The sequence below is a fragment of the Orcinus orca genome, chromosome 17, assembly GCF_937001465.1.
Source record: "Orcinus orca chromosome 17, mOrcOrc1.1, whole genome shotgun sequence".
NCBI classification, from domain to species: domain Eukaryota; kingdom Metazoa; phylum Chordata; class Mammalia; order Artiodactyla; family Delphinidae; genus Orcinus; species Orcinus orca.
Window position 1 is genome coordinate 428961 of NC_064575.1, and position 24218 is coordinate 453178.

The following is a 24218-nucleotide window of genomic DNA, read 5'->3' on the forward strand; positions in this document are numbered from 1 at the left end:
AAAGACGGAAGAAATGAGAGAAATTGGTCTGCACGTGACCTTTAAGTGTCAGCCTTTTTCTCTTCAGCTTTGCCAGCGTTCTGTCGCCAGCATCACACCCTGACACTCTTCACGTGCTGTTTATCGTATTTGCTGTCCTGGATGTCCTCTCAGAGTTTTTTTTCTATATCAGTGTGTTTGAAGTTAAATGTTAGATTCTGGTAGGGTACTTTAAAAGTACTAAATAGACTAACCATCACAATAAGGCAAGGAAAAGGAAAAAGACAGAAAGGAAGAAATAAAACTGTCTCTACTTTGGATGACATGATGGTCTATGTCGAAAATCCCAAGGAATCTACAAAAGAAAAAAAAATTCCTAAAACTAGTAAGTCAGTTCAGCAAAGTAGCAGCATACAAGATTAACATTCACAAGTCAGTCACATTTCTATATACTGGCAATGAACCCTTGAAAACCAAAATTAAAAATACAGCATTTACAGTTGCCCAAAAAGGAGTATTTAGGTATAAATCTAACAAAACATGTCAGGACTTGTATGCTGCAAACTACAAAACACTGATTAAAGAAATCAGAGAAGATCTAAATAAATGGAAAGGTGTCAATGTGCGTGGAGTGGAAGACTCAACATTGTAAAGATGCTATAGTTCTCCCCAAAAGATGGTATAGGCTTGACGCAAAACCCATTAAAGTCTCAGCAAAAATTTTCGTAGATATATCCAGGCCTATTCTAAACTTTTTTTTTCTTTTTGAAATTTAAGGAAAAAATTTATTGAAGATCTGAAAAACAATTTCTAAAATATTGACTTTTCCAGAAAACTAGCTACACAATGCATTGTGTCTATCATGTTAAAACGTGATTAGACACAAATATAAAAACCATGAAACAAGCCACCATTCTTTGACAATCTGAGCAAAGATAAAATGCCTAAGGAACAACATGAATGACTTGCAAAGGATGGGCTCTTCACTGTAAGCACCATGAAAAAGCGGGGCGCACAAATGGATGAGTGTTTTCAGTTATACACACTGAATTGAACTTTTGGCACTAGGAATCAGAGCATTTTGTCATATAGCATTAACACATATTGTAAAAGTGCGTAGTGTCAAAGGAATAGAACCACCAGCATTCAAACGCAGCTTTGTCAGCTAAGCAGTGAAACACTCTACAGTACGTCTCTCTGTTGTCCGTCATTGAAAACACTGGTAGCAACTTTGAAATAAAAAAAGAAAAAAAAAAGAAAAGAAAAAAAGGAGCTGTAACCCCTTTTATTTTCTGTTTAAAATCAAACAGAAAACAAACATCATTTCTGTTATACACTAACGTTTCCAAAGTACGTCATTTGTACAAGAGAAGGACTGACAAAATGTGTTTACAGAGATCCAAACATGAGGGCGTACAAGCACCTCACACAGGTTTCCACTCGTACTCAGGAGGAGCCACTTCATAATCACTGGCACTAAACAGAGTTCTTTGCCAGGTGTTCTAGGAAATCATGAAGATAATTCAGTAATAAAGCAAGGCTCTTCTCATCCAGAGGTGTGTAGGCCAGCATTGCTCCAACACGTACAAATAATCTCAGTAGATGTGGCGCTGCATGCACCTTGGACATGGCGCATCAGGGTGATCTGCAAGGATGTCAGCATACCGCGGTCTCTCATGTTTGCAGAGCAGCTGAGTGCCCAGCATTACACTGAAGTGTTCCTTGATCCCTGCCACAACTTCATTAACAGCATACTCCTTATTTTCTGTGTTTCTTCAAGATGTCTTGTAGTTTGCAGAATCCTCTAGAATGGAATCCACATTCTTCTTGTCAGGAAGATAAAAGAACTCTTTTTGCCAGGTAATTAAGTCCCGGTCTTCAACAAGCCATGGTTTTAGTTCTTCAGGAATCTTTACTTTAACTTCAACTCTGTTCATGAATGTTTCCTCATTTTCAACAGTAGAAGCTACTCGGGCCCTTTCCTCGCGAGGAGACTGAGGTGTCTCACTCATACTACCACCGTCTCCATTTCCAGGTGTTTTCTGTTTGTTCTTTTTTGTTTTCACGTCAACATTTTTTCTCTTGCAAACCAGAAGTCTTCCTTCCGGGGCAGCCCCTCTCATCTTGCCCTCTGCGTACTGCTCCTGATTGGCTTTGCTTGGAAATGCAAAGGAACTAGAGTAGATAAAACAGCTTTGAAAACAGGATAAAGTGGGAGGAATCACACCCAATTTCAAAACTTACGATATGGCTACAAGAAACTGCGGCATTGGTGGAGGGATGACTCTCTGATCAGTGGAGAGAACTTGGGAAGCGGCCTGTGGGATTATGGCCAAATGATTCCTGACCAAGGTGCAAACAAAGCAATTTGGTGGAGGAAGGATAGTCTTCAACTAACTGGACATATATGGGCAAAAAATTAATCTCAGCCTAAATCTCATACTTCACAATAGATCTTAGGTTTAAATATAAAACATAAAACTATAAAGAAAACCTTTGGGACTTATTGAGTAAAGAGTTCTGAGATGTGACAACAAAAGCAAGACAAGCTACAGACGTGAGAAAATATTTGCAAACCTTGTAGCGTAGACCGTATAATGAAGTCTCAAAACGCAACAGTAAACACACACACACACAAGCAGTCCAGGTAGAAAATGGGCAGAGGACATGAAGAGACATTTCCAAAGAGGACATCCCATGGCAGATAAACACATGGAAAGGTGTTCGACGTCACTGTTTTAAGAAAAAGCACGTCAAGACCATGGTGAGATGTTACCATGCTCCTAAACAACTAAATGTGAAAAACTAAAGTGAACAACAGTGAGAGCACCGGGTGCCAGTGAGGATGTGAAGAAACCATCTCTCACATGTTGCAGGTGGGCGTGTAAGGTGGTGTGGCCCCCCAGGAGCAGAGTTGGCAGTTCTTTTAAAAACTGAACATACTTATCAGAGCAGCTGCACTCCTGGGCATTTATCCAGAGAAACAAATATCTGCATTCACACAAAAATCTGTACCCAAGTGTTTGTAATAGCCACAAACTGGAAACAACCCAGATGTTCTTCAAAGGTGAATGGTAAACGAGCTGTGTCACGTCCACACCATGGATAGCGCTCAGCAGTAAAAAGGGACAAGCTGCTGATGCCACAGCAGCTGGATGGATCTCAGATACATTGTGCTGAATGACAAAAGCCAACTCAACATGCCATGCACCACACGACTCTGTTTATGCAAGGTTCTCAGAAGTTGTGTGGGTGTGTATGAGACTGTATGAGTGCTGGTTATTCGTTCACCGAGTCTCCAACCCCTCATGTGGGCTGGCGCTTCGGTGCCTATCCTTCAGCGAGCTGTGTGGAAAGAAGCAGGATGTTCAGGGCAGGAGCGGGTGGATGATCCCTGGAAGAGAGGCGCAGCGGGCCCCCAGCGTCCACCCAGTGTCCAGCCAGCTGCCTCTGAACCTCAACTGGCCCTGGTCGCCCAGCCCTGTCCAGTCACCCACACAAACAGCTGCTGTCAGGAGAGGGAGAGAGTGAATTTCCCTCGTGTGTCCCCCTTCGCTTACCGCTTTTGTGCTTGATTTGGACCCAGAATCTTGGTGTTGGCTGTATGCCACGCCCTGCGGGCCACGATTCTGTTGTGTTTGGTGTGAGGGGCTGAAAGACCGTGGGAAGCTTTGAGTCTTGTTCTCCGTGATGCTGAGACCCTCATTCTCAGTTCTGAGTGTTTCGACTTTGTTAACCGCTGGATCCTAAGCACTTAAAATAGTACTTGCTCTTAGGGCTTCCCTGGTGGCGCAGTGGTTGAGAGTCCGCCTGCCAATGCAGGGGACACGGGTTCGTGCCCCGGTCCGGGAAGATCCCACATGCCGCGGAGCGGCTGGGCCCATGAGCCATGGCCCCTGAGCCTGCACGTCCAGAGCCTGTGCTCCACAATGGGAGAGGCCACAGCAGTGAGAGGCCCGCGTACCGCAAAAAAAAAAAAATAGTACTTGCTCTTAAATGTTGAGAGAGATAAGAATATGTAACATTAATTATTAAGGCCACAAGCTTTTTAAAAAGTAAACAACATTATTATATATAAACATTGTTAAGGGACTTCCCTGGTAGTGCAGTGGTTAAGAATCTGCCTGCCAATGCAGGGGACACGCGTTCGAGCCCAGGTCCGGGAAGATCCCACATGCCGCGGAGCAACTAAGCCCGTGTGCCACAACCACTGAGCCTGCACTCTAGAGCCCGCAAGCCACAACTACTGAGCCCACGCGCCTAGAGCCCGTGCTCCGCAACAAGAGAAGCCACCGCAATGAGAAGCCCGCGCACAATGAAGAGTAGCCCCCGCTCGCTGCAACTAGAGAAAGCCATGTGCAGCAACAAAGACCCAACGATGAAGACCCAGTGCAGCCAAAAATAAAAATAAATAAATAAATAAATTGATTAAACATTGCTGAAGCTTAAGGCAAAGGCTAAGAAGTCTTTATGATGTATATTCTTTTTTTTTTTTTTTGCAACTAAAACAGGATTTTTAAAATTGTGGTAAAATGTACATTACATAAAACTTTCCACCTTAGCTATTTTTAAGTGGCACTAAGTACCTTCACATTGTTGTGCGACCGTCACTACCATCCACCTCCAGAACTTCCTCATCTTCCCAAAGTGAAGCTGTGTCCCCAGGAAACACTAGCTCCCCAGCCCGTTAACCACTGTCTGTCTCTGTGAATTTGTTTGGTGTAGGGACCTCGTATAAGTGGACTCATACACTATTTGTCTTTTTGTGTCTGGCTATATTCTTTATTTTAGATAACTTATTGATAACTTTTTTATTCTATGAGTGACACATATCTGTTTTGCAAAATATAGGAAATACATAAACCAAAGGAAGAAAATAAACGTCACCTTTAAGTTCTACTCAGATAACCACTAACAACATTTTTTTATCTTTTAGAGAGAGAGAGAGACATTATAATTTGTTGTCTGCTTTTCACTTAGCAGGGTATCATGAATATGTTTCCGTGTCCTTAAATATTTTCTGTGTAACCATTTCTCTTCCGCCTCTCTTCCGGGGATCGCCTCATAATTTTTTATAGTTTTTTTTAGTTGAAGTATAGTTGATTTACAGGGTTTCAGGTGTACAGCAAAATGGTTCAGTTATACATGTACAGATATGTATATATTCTTTTTCAGATTTTTTTCCATTATAGTTACTACAATATACTGAGTGTAGTTTCCTGTGCTATACCATAGGTCCTTGTTGTTTATTTTATATATAGTAGTGTGTGTCTGTCAGTCCCAAACTCCTAATTTATACCTCTCCTTTTCCTTTCTGGTAACCGTAAGCTTGTTGTCTATGTCTGTGAGTCTATTTCTGTTTTGTAAATAAGTTCATTTGTATCATTTTTTTACATTCCACATATAAGTGATATCATATGATATTTGTCCTTCTGTTTGTGACTTACTTCACTTAGTATGTTGATTTCTAGGTCCATCCACGTTGCTGCAAATGGCATTATTTCATTCTTTTTTGTGGCTGAGTAGTATTCCATTGTATATGAGCACCACAGCTTCTTTATCCACTCCTCCATCGATGGACATTTAAGTTGCTTCCATGTCTTGGCTATTGTAAATTGTGCTGCGGTGAACGTTGGGATGCATGTGTCTTTTCGAATTAGAGTTTTCTCCAGGTATATCAGAGGCATCATAATTTAATGAACAGTCTCCTTCCTGTTCTCGTGCAGTCAGGTTCCAAGGTCTGTCTGTCTGTGTGCCCGACTTCACCGTCCTGAATGGTGGCTCCTTGACGTTTGGCCTGGTGTCTGTGGAGCAGGTCTGCCTGTGAGCAGCTCACTGACCAGGCATCTCTTCTTTTTCCAGGATGACAGAGCTTTTCAGTTTGATTGACACCATGTGGCCTCCAGTGGCGCCTCTGAAAGCACCAGGCCACGGGCCAGCCTTCGAGGTAAGCCCAGCATTGCAGCGTCCCCCAACCCCACACCCCCCATCGCACCTGCTCTGTGGCCACCAGGCGCTGAGCCAGTGCCAGCCCACAGTGCACATCCCCAAGAAGCCCAGGTCCAGAGGGTACGAGCCGGTACAGAGATCCAGACCCACTCGCCTCGCTCACAGGCTGCGGCCTGGCTGCCTTCCACACGGTGCCGCGCGCATGCCTCCTGAGGTTACTTTACGTGACGCCTCTCGACCCCCATCGTCGAGGGCCACTGTGCACTGAGGGTCTCAGCCTCGCACCGAATAAGAAGCAGGTGGCTTCCCCGCCACCTTCCTGTCAGTAGTAGAACCAACACTTAGTCACCAATTAGAGCAAAAACTCAGTAAACAAAACCCATGGGTATCGGTTCAGCCGCCAGCTCAGCCAGGGGTTTCCCTTTCCTTCCTCATCACATTGCTTATGGCAGCCAGTTGCTCACAGGTAGCAAAATCGAGCGATGAAAATGTGCCCCTACTCCCCGCCCTGAGCCCTGTCCAGCAGGCTGGCAGCGGCTGCTTTGGGCTTTAGTCCCCAAGCTGAGAACGGGGGCTGCCGTGCTTGTGTGGTAGCTGACTTCCTAGCACAGGCCGAGACAGTGGCTGTGTCCTGTGCTAGACCAGCAGCCTAGTGGTCAGGAATGCCATTTCTAGATTACTTCCAGGGAAGAAGTTTCTAACTGGTGTCTTCAGTGTACTCTGAAGAATAAACTTCTAAAATGAAATCTTGAATTGGTAATAAACTCAAAAGCACAGACGTTCTTATGCTTGTTTCCAGAGAGAAACAACATAACCCGTCTCTTACAGAGCCTTCCAGAGAAACAGCCTGCATCTGTGAATAAAGAGGTCTTTATTAAAGAGTGGATTTATATTAATAGTGTATTTGAGTCTTTTAACAACACATTCGCCTTCATTTTAAACAGGAAAAAACTCATCTGCCTCCTCCTAGCTTCTGTTACGTCCTCACTGCTCATCCAAACCTGGGACAAATTGATGCAATTGAAGAAGGCTCTATTTCGAAGCTTTACCAGCCTCCGATTCCCCGCTGCTTAAGAGAAATTCTCCAGGTGGCGTCTTTGTTTGTACCCTGGTCTCAGTTACTTTGCTGTGTCCGTGAGCTTGGGGAGACATTCCTCTCTGTTTTCAATACCTTTCCAGACGGATGGCCCCTGTACCCGTTGCAGTTTCTATGCCAGAGTGATTTACCAAAGACCACAGGTAATCCATCTCTCTTTTCTCAAATCGTGTTGCATAGCTTATTAAAGGATAATCTCTCTCAGAAACTGCTGCAGTACCAAAAGAGAAAAACACTGTTGAACTTGAGCTGGGTGCACTCTGTGCTGACACGGTGGTCAGTCCATTCCTTGTGCAGGTGGGGCTGCAGCCCCTGGTGAAGCGCTGGGTGTGCAGCCGCCAGGGGGAACCCGCCCGGCTCTGCCCAGGCATGTCGGCCCCTTTCTGACACAGGCAGGCTGTAGAAAGGAAGGAGCAGCTGAAGCCTCCTTTCCGGGGTGAAAGTAGGAGTCTCAGGATGGAGCTCAGCCATTTCTAAGGTCTCTTTCTTCCGCAGTCGAGAGGAGCCTGTGGTCGCTGGGAGGCCTTAGGCAGCTCTCTGGGGCAGCACCCAAGTCAGAGGGCCGAGGCCAGGGGAGGGGTGCTCTCGGCCCACGAGTGCATGCCCTCAGTCCTGCAGGAGCCTCCACTGGACCTTAGCTCAGAGCTGGACAGCGGCGTGCCACAGCCACTCCCTGTTCGCTTGTAGGCACTCGAGAGAGAATCAGCACCTGTCCCGGAACTCGAGGGCTCTCATCTTCCTCCCTGTAACTTTCTCTAACTTCCTGTGTGTAATCACCCTCTCAACCACGTGAGCACTCTCCCCCACCCAAGTCACAGCTCCTGACCGTGCCGCCACCTCCTCCGCCCGGTCGTGTCAGCCGCCATGCCATGTGGGATCCGCAGCCTTCCTACAGGGGCCTTCCCAGCCAAACCCTTGTCCCCATTTGCATCTACTGGATCCTAATGGCAGAGTGGCATTATGTCCTAATCACCTCCCGAAGGCCCCATCTCCCATTACCATCACATCACATTGGAGTGTAGGACTCCAACATATGAACTGGTGGGGCAGGGAGAGGCAGAGGAGGGGGACATAAACATTCAGTTCGTAACTATTCCTACCCCTTGGGAAGCTTGTATCTAGCAGGAGAGAAGAGTGTGTGTGCTGACGGTAAGGCAATGTGATGATATGTGAACACGTGGCATTGGGAGGAAGGGCATGGCTTCTTCCTGGTGGGTCAGAGGGCAAGCAGAGTGGAGCCAGGGACGGGCAGGTCTCCCCCCGCAAAGGAGCCCTTAAACCAGCTGCAAGGTGGGAGCTCACGGGGCTCAGCCGTGTCCTAGGGGCTGCTGACCAAGACACACAAAGGCTATTGCATATTTTGAAATACTTACTGAAATGATATCAGAAATTGTTAGTGTTAATTATAATCATCTAAGATTATTGCTTTTAAAAAATAATTTTGGCTCTAAGAAAAGCTTCTAAGTTAACAGCCTGACTGTGTCTTTGAATTATAGGTAAACAGTTCGCTTCTGGAGCCAAGGGAGCTGTGGCTGGTGGTGACCGACGTTACTCTGCAAACACAGGACGAGGGCTCGGGTCTCCCCAAAACCATGCCTGTGCGCGTGGCCCCCTCATGCGTGCTGGGCCAGGAAGTCCGGGACGCGCTCTCTGAGGCCACCTCCAAGAACTTCTTCTTCAGGGATGCTCTCCGAGACCAGGGTATGCTTTCCTCTTACTGACGGCTCTGATGTGGTGACTGAGAGATGCCAGAAAATGGCTTTGTGGATTCTTGATGCCTCTGTCTTGCTCTGGAAATGCAGGCCCCATCCCGAAGTCCACTGCGGACAAGACCCCTGTGATGGCCACATGGACAGAACCAGAACCCCCTGCATGCAGTGCCGGCACAGCAGCAGGAGATGCCAGTGGTCACTCAGGGGTGGTCTGTTGGGGTCACACTTTACAGGTGCAGAAGCCACCTGAAGCCACTGCCTGGTGCATCACTTTTTAAAACAAATGAAAAGCTAGAACATTTAAACACGTGCTTTCATCCCTCAGTATCCACTCCTCTGCAGACACCAAGACCTGCAGGTGCTCAGGTCCCTTCTGTAAAATGGTGGTATCTGCATATGAGCTGCACACATCCTCCCATTTTTTTAAAAAAATTAATTAATTAATTTATTTATTTTTGGCTGTGTTGGGTCTTCGTTGCTGTGCACGGGCTTTCTCTAGTTGCGGCGAGCGGGGGCTACCCTTTGTTGCCGTGCGTGGGCTTCTCATTGCGGTGGCTTCTCTTGTTGTGGAGCACGGGCTTTAGTAGTTGTGGCACATGGGCTCAGTAGTTGCTGCACATGGGCTCTAGAGTGCAGGCTCAGTAGTTGTGACCCATGGGCTTAGTTGCTCTGCGGCTTGTGGGATCTTCCCGGCGCAGGGCTCGAACCCGTGTCCCCTGCATTGGCAGGCAGATTCTTAACCACTGCGCCACCAGGGAAGCCCTCCTCCCACACTTTAAATCTTCTCCAGATCACTTACGATACCTAATACGATGTCAGTGCTGTGTAAATACTTGCCGGTGTGCAGCAAATTCAGATTTTGCTTTCTGGAACTTTTTTTCCAAATATTTTCCATCCACCGTTGTTTGAATCTGTGCTAGTTTGAATCTGCAGATGCAGAACCTGCAGATACAGAGACCTAACTGTATGCTTAGATTAGTCAGTACTTTTTTCCAAGAATCAAAGTAGGGTCCTGCTTAGACTGTATATTTTTCAGTGTATATAACTTGCATGACAGGATTTGCCTTTAGGAATGCAGTTTGAACGCAGTGTTTGTGTGCTCTTACAGCTTAGTGCGCAAGGCTTTGGGCTTCCTTTCTGCACGGTGCCGTGTCTCTGGACACACGGGGGCCGCACAGTGGTGCCCTTGGCTCCCCCAGTCCCCCCAGCTCCCAGGTGGCTGGCAGAGGACACATCTCTACTGGCAGGAGAACTCGCTTGTTTCAAACCTCAGAGCTGCAATAATCTGAAGTGTCTCTGTTGGCAGGTCAGCTTGTTTGTGTTGCACGAACTGTCCTCCTGCTTCCAAAGCCCCAGCTGGGTGTGGCCTCTGGTGCCTGGGAGCTGACGAGCCCTGTGAGCCTCGATGAGCTGGATTCTGTCACTCGGGTCAACTCCATTTGCAGCGTCCAAGGTGGGTAGTCGATTTTGATGGAAGAGGTATTTGTATTTCCTTAAGTATCACACTTACCTTATATTCATTTGCTCATTTGTTCATTGAGTATTTGTTGCGTGCCTGACATTGGATGCGTGACAAAGACGCGACCAGAGACAGGACGGCAGCCTGCCGTGCTCTGAGTGCCTGTCGCCAGGACCTCACCTGTAGGAGGCACGGACAGGAGCCCTGAGCCAAGATGGCAGGGGAGGGGGGCTGGTCAGGTGCAGGGTGGGGGCAGGAGGAGAGCAGGGCTTACAAAGGCTGCTGACAGGGCAGGTGGATAAGCGCCAGAGTCTGGGAAGAGGCTGCAGGGGCATCTGGAGGGGCCGGAGGGGCTGCGGCCTCAGGTAGCACGCAGGGTGGGGGGCGAAACAGGGCAAGGAAGTAGATCTGCAGGTGGATTAGTCAGGAGGGAAACTGACAGGTAGGGTAACAAATTCAGTACAGGGGAGCGAGACGTGGACGGAGGGCAGGAATGTCTGTGAAAGCAATTTGCTGAATTAATTTCCAAAAAGTACAGAAATTCCAAAAGTAACATTGAGGGCCTGTCTCTTCCACCCTTGGACCACTAGATTCCTGAACCCCACTGTGGTTTTTATGAACAGCAAAAGCTGTGATGCCACTGATGCTTGAATCCACGGTCCCTGTGTGCTTGTGAGATTGAGCACGTGTTCTTTGTGTTGAGGCCGTTTGGATTTTCCCTTCTTTGCGTTTCCTTTTACCGTTAGTACCGAAACATAACTGCTACAGCCTGGTGGTTCTGAAGAAGGCAGGCTCTGTCACCTGCGTCCGGGTCCCCACTTTCTCATCTCTGCAACAGGGATAACAGGACTGACCCCAAAGCCTTGCTGAGGAGTAAATGAGCTGGTGGCGAAGGCGGACATTCAGTGCTCTGTGGTCCGGGCGGCAGGCGCTGGCTGGGGGCTGGAGGTAGTGATGGCAGGGGTGGGGCACCAGGGCCCTCAGGATTGCTCTGGCAGAGTTGGTCAAGGCCTTCCAGACAGGTTAGGGCACGTGGAGAACGCCGGGCAGCCGTGAGAGCTTCGTGTGCTGGCGGAGCGGGGCTGTCGTGGGCAGGCTGGCCCTGTGCTGTTCTGCCGTCCCCGGCCGTGTTAACGAGGTGGGATGGTCAGATTTTTGTCTTAAATGAAGCGATTCTTTCAGCACCACGGATGGATCGACTGTGGTGCAAAGCGGGGGCTGGCTGTTGGCAGGAAGATGATTGCGCTGCTGTTCGGAGGAGCACGGGGGAGGGTGGCCGCGAGGCTGGAGGCCGAGAGGGCCAAACTCGAGCAGTCTCAGGCAGCCTGTCCACGGCCTGTGGTTTCCAGCCGCCCGCCGAGAGGCTCCCATCCCCTCACCTCTCTCAGAGCGGGGTCGCTCCCGGGCGCAGAGCAGGGAAGGATGAGGAAGCAGCCCCCAAGTGACAGTCCCCACCCCTCCCACTTTGGCTTTAGGAGACCACAGGCATCGCCACCACCCGAAGCACCATTTTATGAGAAAGTGCACCTGAAGAGCTGGCTTCCTGAGGAGGGTTTGGAACCTGACCCACTCTTACCTGCAGCCAGGGAGTAAGAAGCACAGAGGTGCAAGCAGAGGAGAATGTGTAGACATTTGTAGGGACAGAGAGAAGACCCAAGTTTTCTGAAGACCCTAATATTTTTTGTTTTTGTTTTTTGGGGTTTTTTTTTGCGGTACGCGGGCCTCTCACTGTTGTGGCCTCTCCCGTTGCGGAGCACAGGCTCCGGACGCGCAGGCTCAGCAGCCATGGCTCACGGGCCCAGCCACTCCGCGGCATGTGGGATCTTCCCGGACCGGGGCACGAACCCGTGTCCCCTGCATCGTCAGGCGGACTCTCAACCACTGCGCCACCAGGGAAGCCCCTAATATTTTTAAAAAATAATAATTTATAGTGAGATTTACAGACTTAACCATTTTACAGTGAGAAGCTCAGTGGCAGTCCATTTACAGGGTTGTGCAACCACCTCCTATTTTACATTTTGGCTTTTGTCATCTGAGTGGCTTTGAAAACAAAGTGGCAGTCTGGTTTTCAATCACAGTGTCATTGAGATGAAACTCACCCTTTTAAAGTGTACAGCTCGCTGTTTCTAGTGTGCTCACACAGTTGTGCAAGCACGCCCACTGACTAGCCCCAGAGAGGAACCCGTGTCTGTCCGCAGTCATGCCCCGTCCCCGCCCAGCCCCTGGCTTCTGCTTCTCTACCTTCAGTCTCATGGATACTCACGCACATGAATCCTGCACTGTGTGCGCCTTGGTTTCTGGCTGTTTTCACTCAGCAGAACATTTTCGAGGCATTTCTCAGGCTGCATTCCTTTCTGTGGCTGAATATTCCGTTGTATGGGTAGACCCTGTTTTGTTTAAACATTCATCAGTTGATGCACATTTTTTTTGATACTGTGATTCATGCTGCTGTGAATATTCATGTAAGGCCTTTGGGTGGACGTGTATTTTCCGCTCTTTGGGTGTATTCCTGTTGTTTCAGATGGTGTTCATGTGGGCCATGATCATAAGTAGAGAACAGCGGCAGAACCAGGAAGAAGCTGTGCTCCCTCCAGAGAAGGTAACCCTTCCGAGGGACAGAACTGAGGCTGAGATTGGGCCTTCCCGGCGCAGACAGCATGACCACAGGGCAGTGTCAGGAAGCGTGGCCCACGGTGAGAGATCCAGTGTCCACTGTGGCCTCTCTGGAGAAGGGCAGTGTTGATGGAGGGTCTCTGGCCAGCAGCACCCGTGGAGCGACACCTGGGCAGTGGAGGGAGAGCTGGGCCAGCAAAGTCCTCCTCGTGCCCCCAGAGCAGAGCTCTGCGACAGGTCGCATCCCCTGTGCTTCACGTCCTCACCAGCATTTGGTGTTCGCAGGGCTTTAGATTGTCAGCCATTCTGACAGGTGTGTGATGGTGCCTCATTGCTATTTTAGTTTGCGTTTCCCTGATCACACGTGACGTGGAGCGACTTTCACGTGCTCATTTGCCATGCTTATATCTTCTGTGGTGAGGTGTCTGTGAATCACTTTGGTCCATTTTTTATTCAGGTTGTTCATTTTCTTATTGTTGAGTTTTAAGAGTTTTTTCATACATTTTGGATAACAGCCCTTTGTCAGATAGGTCTTTTGCAAATATTTTTTCCTGTCCTTGGCTTGTCTCTTCATTTTCTTAACAGTGTCTGCAGACCAGTTTTAATTTTAATGAAGTCCGACATCAACTTGTTTTTTTCATGAATTGTGCTTTTGGTGAATCTAAACACTTGTTGTCTGATCCAAGGTCACCCAGATTTTCTCCTGTTTTCTTCTAGGAGTTGTACAGTTTTGCATTTTACACTTAAGTCTATGATCCATTTTCAGTTAAATTTTGTGAAAGGTGTAAGGTCTTTCTGGATTCATTTTTCTCCCATGTGTTTTGTCAGTTGTTCTGTCACTGTTGAAAAGGCTGTCCTTTCTCTATTGAAATGTCAAAGATCAGTCGACTGTATTTATGTGGGTCTATTTCTAGGCTCTCTATTCTGTTGCACTGACTTATTTGTTCTCTCACTGCTACAACACTGTCCTGATTACGGCAGCGCTGGTGTGTGTAGTCCTCCAGCGTGTTCTTCATTATTGTCTTGGCTATTCTAGGTCTTTGTCTCTTCCACATAAACTTTAAAATCGGTTTGTTGGGGGCTTCCCTGGTGGCGCAGTGGTTGAGAGTCTGCCTGCCGATGCAGGGGACACGGGTTCGTGCCCCAGTCCGGGAGGATCCCGCATGCCGCGGAGCGGCTGGGCCCGTGAGCCATGGCCACTGAGCCTGCGTGTCCGGAGCCTGTGCTCAGCAACGGGAGAGGCCACGACAGTGAGAGGCCCACGTACCGCAAAAAAAAACACGGTTTGTTGGTATCCACAGAATAACTTGCTGGGATTTTGATTGGGATTGTGTCGAATCTGTAGAGCAACTTAGAAAAAATGTACATCTTAACACTGTTGAGTCTTCCGGTACGTAAACATGGAATATCTCACCGTTGATTTCTTTCAGCAGAGTTTTGTACTTTTCCTCATATAGATCTTGTACATATTTTGCTACACTTATACCTAAGTATTTCATTTATTTTAGCTAATGTAAATGGTGTTGTGTGTTTTTAATTTCAAATTCCCTCGTTTATTGTTAGTATATAGGAAAGCAATTGACTTTTGTATTTTAACCTTGTATCCTACAACCTAGCTACAAACATGTTTGTAGTTCTAGATTTTTTTGTTGTTGATTCTTTGGGATATTCTACAGAGAAAACTGTCATCTGTGGACAGGAGAGTGTTTTTCTTCATTCCCGACCTGTATACATTTTATTTCCTTTTCTGGCCTCTGGCATAAACTGGGACTCCCAGCACCAGATTGCATAGAAGCAGTGAGAGGGGACTTCCTTGCCCTGTTGCTCATCTTAAGGAGAAAGCATCAACTTTCTTTCTCACCATTAGGTAATGATGTTAGCTGTAGGGGGTTTGTTTGTTTGTTGTCTTTTCTGCTAAAGATAATCTCTTTATTCCACACATTGAAGGAAAAGAACCCTGCTCTTCTCCTACTGCTCTCTTCCTTCCCCTGCAGTTGGTTCTGTGTGTTGCTAAGGTCAATACTGTCCTGTAGCTATAAAGCCTTGCACTTTGTCTACAGGTTGATCCTCAAAGATGAAAATCAATAAATGGTATTTTGGGACTTCCCTTGGTGGTCTGGTGGTTAAGACTTCGCCTTCCAGTGCAAGGGGTGTGGATTCAATCCCTGGTTGGGGAGCTAAGATCCCACATGCCTCACTGCCAAAAAAACAAAACGTAACTCAGAAGCAATATTGTAACAAATTAAATAATGACTTTAAAAATGGTCCACATGAAAAAAATCTTTAAAAATGGTATTTTGATTATTATGATTATATAAATACTTTTAGCTGAATGGGAAACTAGTCTACACACTCTAGTTCCTTTCTTCTATGGTTTTTTTCATGGAGTTTTATGTTGACTTTTATTTTCCTAGCACTGCCTGCCCTACACCCTAATTTTCTCCCAAATTCTCAAAAAACGGTGACAAATCTTTGGAGTCATCCTTTTCCTTTGTAATCTCCCTCCTGGAGCCTTCTGTCCCTCTGAACCAATCTTGACTAGTTGCTCTGTTGTCAGCTATTGTCCTGGGCCTCCCTTCTATTTATCATTTAGGTTCGATTCATTCTTTCCTAAATCACATAACTTCTTTATTGGTTTATTCTGTCTGTAGGTTTTTTGTAAATTTCTTTACCAAGTTGTGGAAACCCCCTCTAGGCTACTGAGAGTTTTTATCATGAATGGGTGTTGGATTTTGTCCAGCACTTTTTCTGCATCTATTGATATGATCATATGATTTTTCTTTAGTCTGTTGATATGATAAATTACAGTAATTGATTTTTTAAATACTGAACCAGCCTTATAAACCTGTAATAAATCCCATTTGGTCATGGTATAATCCTTTTTTTATATAGTTGGATTAGATTGCTAATATCTTGTTAAGGGCTTTTGTAACTATGTTCATGAGAGATATTGGTCTGTAGTTTTCCTTTCATGTAATGTCTTTATCTAGATTTGATACTAGGTGAATGCTGTCCTCAGAGGTTGAGTTAGGAAGTATTCCTTCTGCTGCTATCTTCATGGAAGAAATTATAGAGTATTGGTATAGTTCCTTTCTTAAACGTTTGATAGAATTTATCAGTGAACCCATCTGGGCCTGGTGCTTTCTGTTTTGGAAGGTTATGCATTATTGATTCAATTGCTTTAATATAGGCTTACCTTGTTTTATTGAGCTTGGTAGATCCTGCATTTTTCACAAATTGAAGTTCTGTGGCATCCCTGTGTCAAGCAAGTCTTTCAGTGCTATTTTTCAACGGCATTTTGCTCACTTTGTGTTTTGGTGTCACGTTTTGGTAATTTGTGCAGTATTTCAGATTTTTTCATTATGACTACGTTTGCTGTGGCGATCTGTGGTCAGTGATGTTTGATGCTGCTGTTACAAAAACATCATGACTTGCTGAAGGCTCAGATGATGGTTAGCATAGTTTAGCAATTAAGTATTCTTTAATTAAGTGGGGTTTTTTAGACATAATGTATTTATTGCACACTTAATAGACTACAGTATAGTGTAGACATAACTTTTATATGCACTGGGAACCTCCCAGATCCATGTGACTCGCTTTATGGCAGTATTCGCTTTATTGTGGTGAGTGGTCTGGATCCGAGCCCACAGTATCTCTGAGGTGTGCCCGTAGGTCTCGGCCTATTCAGATCACTAGTTTCTTCTTGTGGGAGTTTTTGCAGATTGTGTCTTTCAGGGACTTGGTCCATTTCACTTAAGTTATTGAATTTGGGTGCATAGAGTTATTTCCGACATTCCTTTATTATCCTTTTAATTATTCCTTTATTGCCCTTTTATTACTGATCCACGGGATCAGTAATGATGGCCCCTCTTTCATTTCTGATATAAATAATTCGTCTCTTCTCTCTTTTATCCTTGGTTATCCTAGCTAGAAGTCTTTAATTTTTACTGACCTTTTCAAAGAACCAACTTCTGGGTTTCTTGACTTTTTCCTACTGATTTCCTGTTTTCAGTGTCACTGATTTCTGCTCTAATTTTTGTTATTGCTTATGTTCTCCCTACTTTGTGTTTTAGTTTGCTTATCTTTTTCTTGTTTCTTAAGATGAAAGCTTAGACTATCTATTTTAGATGTTTTCAGATATTTACATTTAGTGCTGTAAACTTCTCTAAGCACTGCTTTTGCTGCATCCCACAAGTTTTGATGTGTTTTTGTTTTCATTTAGTTCAAGGTATTTTTAAATTTCTCTTGAGATTTTTTCTTTGACCCACGTGTTATTTAGAAGTGCATTGTTTAATCTCCAAGTATTTGGGGGGTTTCCAGTTGTCTTTCTGTTATTGATTTCTGTTTAATTCCATCGTGGTTTAGGAGCATATTTAGTATGATTTTTATACCTTTAAATGTGTTAAGGTGTGTTTTGTGGCCCAGAATGTGGTCTGTCTGGATGAATGTCCCATGAGAGCTTGAGAGGAAGGTGTGTCCTTCTCTTGTCGGATGGAGGTGTCTGTAAACATCAGTCAGAACCGGGGAAGGTGCTACTCAGTTCAACTATGTCTTTATGATTTTCTGCCTGTGGATCTGTCGGTCACTGGTAAGGGGACTTGAAGTCTCCAAACACAATATATACAATACAGCTGTGGGCTTCCCTGGTGGCACAGTGGTTGAGAGTCCGCCTGCCGATGCGGGGGACACAGGTTTGTGCCCCGGTCCGGGAAGATCCCACGTGCCGCGGAGCGGCTGGGCCTGTGAGCCATGGCCGCTGAGCCTGCGTGTCGGGCCTGTGCTCCGCTGAGCCTGTGCTCCGCAATGGGAGAGGACACAACGGTGAGAGGCCCGTGTACCGCAAAAAAAAAAAAAAAAAAAAAAACAATAAAATACAGCCATGGGTCTCTTTCTCTCCTCGCAGTTCTGTCAGTTGACTTCACGTCGTTTTAGCAGCCTGTTGTCAGGCAGACACACATTAAGGACAGATACGTCTCCTGGGAGAACAGACCCCTTTCCCATGAGGTAACGCCCCTCTCGATCCCTGATGCCTTTCCTTGCTCCGAAGTCGGCTGTGTCTGAAATTAATGTAGCTCCAGTTTTCTCTTATTAGCATGAGCATAATATACCTTTTTCTGTCCCTTTGCTTTTCATCTCTGTGTGTCTTTGTGTTTGAAGCAGATTTCTTGTGGACACCGTAGAGATGGCTCACATTTTTTGTCCGCTCTTAAGAGGCTATTTCTTATATTTAGACCATTCACATTTAAAGTGAATATTTATATCATGGGGTTAAGATCTGTCACACGTATATTGTTTTCTGTTCCTGGCTCTTGTTTCTGTTTTTGTTTTCCATTCTCTTCCTGCCTTTTCTCATTCTTTTTTCCCGCTTGGCTGCACCAGGCGGGATCTTAGTTCCCCGACCGGGGATCAAACCCAGGCCCTCGGCAGTGGAAGTGCCAGGTCCTAACCACTGGATGCCAGGGAAGTCCCTGCCATTTCTCATCTTGATTGAGCATTCTGTGTGATTCCATTTTCTCCTCTCAGTATGTCAGTTATACTTCTAGAAAAAATTTTTAGTAGTTGCCCTAGAGTTTGCAATGTACACTTAGAACCAGTCAAATCCACTTTCAGATAACACTGCCTGCTTCAGGGTGTAGCCACATTATCAGTCTCTCCCTCAGTCCCTTATAACAGCTGTCATTCACTTCACTTACAAGGCATAACACTGAACCCATCCTTGTTATAGATCAGTTTAGAACCACAAAGGTTAAAGATTTTACTTTACCCCCATTTATTCCTTTTCCAGTGCCCTTCTTTTCCTTTATGTAGGTCCAATTTCTGACCTGTATCATTTCATTACCTTCATTACCATTTTAACGTTGAGCAGTCTGGGGGTCTCTCTGAAGCTGTCCTGCAGGCGTGCAGGTGGGTCAGATGGATGTGTACAGACTGTTATCACAGTGCAGCCAGGTCCTCCGAGAAGGCCCAGCTAACTAGGGATTAAGAGAAGACGAAGCCCAGCTGCAAAAAACAGGGATTGGCCCAGCCTCCCACAAAGGGGCCCCCAGCCAAGGCAGAGGCCATGCAGGAACCAGCTCCCAGATGGACACAGGGACGGGACCCCCTGCCCTCCAGCCAGCCGTGGGCTGGCCCAGACTGGATTCCATCAAATCCAGGATAGCCCCACAGCCGTGCTGTGCTCTGCCCTGCCCAGCCTGCCCCAGGAGGGGCTCTCAGCTGGCCTCAGGGTCTCCCTCGGCCGCCTGGACCTGGCAGGACAGCAGGCGTGTTCCCTGAGCAGAGCTGGGATGGATGCAGGGAGTGGCCTGTGCGTCAGTCACTCGCTGAGAACCCGCAACACCTGCCAGGAAGACGTCTCCAGGAGGTGACGGCGCCCACGGCCTCCCTGCCCAAAAGGCGGCTCCAGAGCCGCGGGGACTTCCTTCCAGTCTCTTTTTGGGGACAGCTTTGCAGTTGGTTTTATCTTCCTTGCCCCACTTGACACTTTGTATCTGCCGCTTGCTGGTGGGCGGTGATCTTCCCTGCACTGTGCAGGGGGTGCGGTCACGCAGGGGGCAGAGTCCTGTCCTCAAACCGGGTGTCGACCTTGACCTAGTAGAAGGTCCTGAGCCCCAACTTCTTTCAGCCAGAAAGAAGGGTGGGGACAGTGTGGCAGAGAGCTGGCCGCCCACGAAGGATGGGCCGGAGTGCTTCCCATAGGACCCTCAGGAAGGACCTTTCACAAAGTCGTTTTCATAAACATGGGATACACCTTCCCAAGCCTAATTACAAGAGGTTTCTGTAAATGAGACAAAGAATGTAAAGGCTTTTAACAGCAAACTGCAGCAATTTGCCAGAATTCTCAAACCCTAACAACAGTTGTTGTTTTCCTTCTGATGCTTCTTTAAGTGAATGTCCTAGATACTAAAGGTTAATAGTACAATTCCCAGCTGTCCCCTGGGTTGCCAGAAGGGATTGCCAGTGGTGTGCAGACCCCAGATGAAATGTATTTCCTCAGCCCGTGCCTCGTTCCCTAATTGGAAGGAAATTGCTTAATCCCATGTAAGTGTAAATGCTGTTAACACCCAAAGATATTCTAGGGTAAAGGGAACTGTGGTTTGTAGCAGTCTTCTTTTTCTTAATTCATTTAGCAGACCTGCCAAGGACTGTGTGAGCCTCTGTGCTGATACCCCCTGGGGTGGGAGCCCTCCCCGCAACCTGGACTCTTGACATTCATGAAGACACACCTTCGGCTGTATTATAAGCTCTTATTGGCTTAACTTTTCATTGCTTTGACTCAATCTTGATTAGATTTGCAAGAACAATGAAATTAGCTGGGCAGCCTTTTTAAAATCAAGCTGTATTATTTTCATTTTGCAAAAGCCATTCAAGGATGCACTGCATGAATGCATTTTGATAAACTGAGCCTACTTAGTTCTCATCATTCTGTTTTATCCTCTACAAATAAATTTTCTCCTAATGTTTGTTCTCGTGGAGAATGAAATTCTTTGCTCCAAGAGTGTGAAGGATGACTCTTCTATCTTTCTGGAAACTTAGGTCACATCTTACTTTTTTTAAAATGTCTAATTTCACCACTTTTCAACAAGGATGGTCTGTGATTTGCAGTGAATCTTGATGGTATGTACAATGCTTCACATTCCAAGAAAATCAGACCAACTCAGTCCCCTGTTTAAAATTCCTTTCTGTCTCCTCATCCCTTCCAAGACCAAGTCTGGAATCCCCAGCGAGACCCTCTATGGTCCTGGCCTGCCAGCCTGCGGACTTCACAGCGGTCTCACCTGCCTCTTTTTTCTGCCTGTTTGGCCTCCAGCCCCACCTCAGGGTGAAGAGTGGGCCTGTGCCTCTCCCTACCTGCAGCCCCTCCTCGGGTCCATTCTTTCGGGAAGTCTCCCCTGACACTTAGGCCAGCCTAGAGGCCTCTCTTTTGCACCTCTGAGGGGTCTTTTCCATTTCTCAATTTAGCATGTATTTCATGGTTTTCTTTAATAAACTGATTTTTTTTAGAGCAGTTTTGGGTTCACAGCAAAACCGAGCGGAAGGTACAGCGCTTTTCCGCGTTCCCCCACCCCCATACACACACAGCCTCGCCCGCTGTCAGCATCCCCCCTGGATCGTTGATGACCGTGACCGACACGCCATCATCATCCAGAGTCCATAGTTTACAGCAGGGCTCACTCTTGGTGTTGTCATTTTATGGATTTAGACACACTTCGGACATGTAGCCATCATTACAGCGTCATACAGAACAGTTTCCCTGGCCTAAAACCCTCTGCGCTCCACCTCCTCAGCCCTCTCTCCCGCTTAATACCCGGAAACCACTGATCTTTTCACCATCTGTATAGCTTTGCTTTTTCCAGTATGTCCTGTAGTTGGAATCATACAGTGTGTAGCCTTTTGAGCTTGGCTGTTTTCACTTAGTAATACGCATTTAAGGTCCCTTCATGTCTTTTCATGGCTCAAGAACTCATTTTTTAAAAATCATTGAATAACATTCCACTTTCTAGATAAACCAGAGCTTATGTATCCATCCAGCTACTGAAGGACATCTTGGTTGCTTCCATGTTTGGTAATCCTGAATAAAGCTGCTGTAAACATCACGTGCCGGTGTTGATGTGGACACACATTTTCAGCTCCTTTGTGTAAATACCAAGGAGCGAGATTGTTTGATTGTATGGTAAGACTGTGTTTAATTTTGTAAGAAGTTGCCAAACTGTCTTCCAAAGTGGCTGCACCATTTGCCTCCCCGCCAGCAGTGATGAGAGTTCCTGTTGCTCCACATCCTCACCAGCATTCGGTGCTGTCAGTGTGTGGGCTTTGGCCGTTCTCATAGGTGTGTCGCGGTGTCTCATTGCTGTGTTCATTTGCATTTCCCTCAAGATGTGTGATGAACATCTTTTCACATGCTTTTCTCCTGTCTCTGTATCTTCTCTGGTGAGGTGTCTGTTCAAGTCTTTGGCCCAATTTTTAATCAGGTTATTCTGATTCTTATTGTTGAGGTTTTTTTGTTGTTGTTGTTGTTTTGGGGGCGGGGGGGCTGTGCTGCGCGGCATATGGGATCTTAGTTTCCCAACCAGGGCTCGAACCCGTGCTCCCTGTATTGGAAAGAGGATTCTTAACCACTGGACCACTAGGGAAGTCCCTTTACTGTTGAGTTTTAAAAGTTCTAATATACTTTGGATGGCAGTCCTTGATCAGAGTGTCTTCTGCAGATATTTTCTCCCATATTTCATTATCTTTTTACTTGTTATTTATCTGCTTTTCCAGCCTGACTGTGGCATCCATGAAAGTGTAGATTGTGGCATCTACCCTATGTTCAAAGTGCTATGTGTATATCCCACACTAAAGAGCATTGTATATGTATTTGTTTGTTGAATAAATAAATCACAAACGTTGGAGTAAAAAGGAAATGAGGGAACCAGAGAAATCACATAAGAAGAGATACTGACAAACCAATAAGCATATTTCTCTTTCCATGTCGAAGAAGTGGAGCCTAAGCTGTGGAGTTCCAGCCTTACCGTCCAGCAGGCAGTGCTGCCTGTGAGCGTCAGTGCAGTGGGCGGGAGTGGGCGGCAGGGGTCGGAGGTTCTGTGGGAAGCGCCTCTGAAAGGGGTTCCGCCATCTCTGTGCTCACGCGCTTGGACGCAGTAACCCCACTCCATGAGCGCATCCTAAGAGAAGGGTCCAGCACAGAAGGAGCCAGGTAGACAAATGCCCACCGCCTCGGGCTAGGGCAGTTTGGAGACCTGGTGTCCAGTCAGGAGAGTGGCCGAGAGAACCGGGACCTAAGGGGACAGCCATGCAGCAGCCTAAGGGCAGGACGAGACGGAGCAGGGATGGGGTGCTCGTCACGGCCTCAGAACATGCACGTTGGAAAAAGGCAAAAACGAAAATACTTGGTTAGTAATATGCCTGAGCTTTAAAACCTGCTCTTTGTTGTAATTTTGTGCCATGAATGGAAATTATAAAAAGCTTAGGAACATTTATATAAACTCACAAATGAGAAGCAAACCTGGGGCACCTCATGTTACCGTCTGTGACCTGAGGGGCAAAGAGAAGTTGGGGGACAGAGCCGCCTCTGAGCCCGGGTCTGCTTCCCTGGGCCTAGGCGCTGTGGTCGCCGTGGACGAGAGCACCGCCTGCTTGTGGCCTGCGTGTGACCTGTGTGGCGGTGAGAGACTGGAACGGAGGCCGGAAGACAGGTAGGGGCAGCAGCAGCAGCAGCCCGGGACCCCACTGCCTTGTGCCTTGGGCCAGGGGCCGGGCCCAGGGCACACGGAGGAGGCCGGGCGCCGTGTTTTCTCTCCTCACGACTGGGGTTCTGCGGTTCCCCGAGGCTCTTCCTGTCTTAAAAGAGAGAAGAGCCAGGTTTCCTCAGCTTCTTTGTTATCAGGCGGGAGAAAAAGAACTTGGGGCTAACACGAACGTGAGACACACTTGGTGACGGCACAGCCGACCTCTGCAAGCAGACATCCCTGCCCAGCCTTACCGCCCCCCACCCCGGGGCCCGTCCTCGGCGCCGGTCCTCCGGCCCCGCCCCATGACTGTCGGAGGCACGTGCACAGGGCGTGTCATCACGTTCCTGCTTCTTGACGCCTCACAGGTGGTGGCCTGGACAGGCCTTCCTTGGAAGCAGGAAGAAGCAGAGACACTGGTGGTGGGAGCAGGTTTGCCGTCTGGCCCTTCCCCTTGTTGGCTGCGTGGCTCAGCCGGGGGGGCCCCCACGCCAGGCGCTGCGACCGCGGAGCCCAGGCTGCTTGGGGCCTGTTCTAGGAGCCGGGTTTCTGAGCCCCCCTCTAACACGGCAGACGGACACTCGCTCGCGTGCAGGGAATGTCTGTGTGTCTGCCCGCCACCAGGCTCCCGCGCTCTGTGCCTTCTTGTTTCCAAACAACAGGGGCGCCTTCTCCTGTGGGGACTGCTCCCGCGTGGTCACCTCTCCCCTCCTCAGAAGGCACCTGCAGGTCTTCCTGGACTGCCCCTTGCGACCCCAGTGCACAGTGAGGGTCAAGGTAGGAACAGGTGGGAGCTCGTGCATCCGCGTCCACCTACTGTGCGCCCCCTTCACCCGCGGCCGGGCCGGGGCGGCATCTCCTGCTCTTTTCCTGGGAAAGGGGGCAGGGCTCCCCCGAGGGGCCGCAGCCCTCCCCTGTCTGACTTAAGGCTCTGCGATGGAAGCTGGTGGCTTCGAGTCACACATCAGGTCTCGGTGGGGGATCCTTCCGGTGAGCGGGGTGGGGGTCCTGACTCCGCCCGTGGCTGTTCTTGCAGCTGCTGCAGCACAGTATCTCTTCGCTCCTGAGGTTTGCCGCCTGCGAGGACGGGGTAAGTTGGGGCGCCCAGCCCAGGTGCGTGTCCTTACTCTCCTCCCCCGTGTCCCCTGGCTGCAAGGGCCCTCCATGTGCCACATGGA

The 24218-nt window shown here is 47.6% G+C and overlaps 1 protein-coding gene and 1 pseudogene across 15 annotated transcripts in view; one reads left to right on the plus strand and one right to left on the minus strand.

Moving 5' to 3' along the window:
* SPIDR (scaffold protein involved in DNA repair) overlaps nt 1-24218 on the plus strand; it is a 353215-nt gene that overhangs the window by 324451 nt on the left and 4546 nt on the right. For 6 of the 15 annotated variants that reach the window (XM_033437698.2, XM_033437699.2, XM_049700385.1 and 3 more), the window contains 8 exons: nt 5842-5926; nt 6873-7016; nt 7108-7167; nt 8521-8725; nt 10043-10189; nt 22914-23007; nt 23703-23827; nt 24077-24130. In XM_033437698.2, the coding sequence (XP_033293589.2) occupies nt 5842-5926; nt 6873-7016; nt 7108-7167; nt 8521-8725; nt 10043-10189; nt 22914-23007; nt 23703-23827; nt 24077-24130 (914 nt within the window). Of the gene's footprint in view, nt 1-5841; nt 5927-6872; nt 7017-7107; nt 7168-8520; nt 8726-8826; nt 10190-11033; nt 12795-22913; nt 23828-24076; nt 24131-24218 lie in introns of those variants that run through there. The other 9 variants (XM_033437700.2, XM_033437704.2, XM_033437701.2 and 6 more) reach the window with 5 other exon arrangements.
* LOC105748248 (mortality factor 4-like protein 1) lies at nt 1236-2129 on the minus strand (annotated as a pseudogene).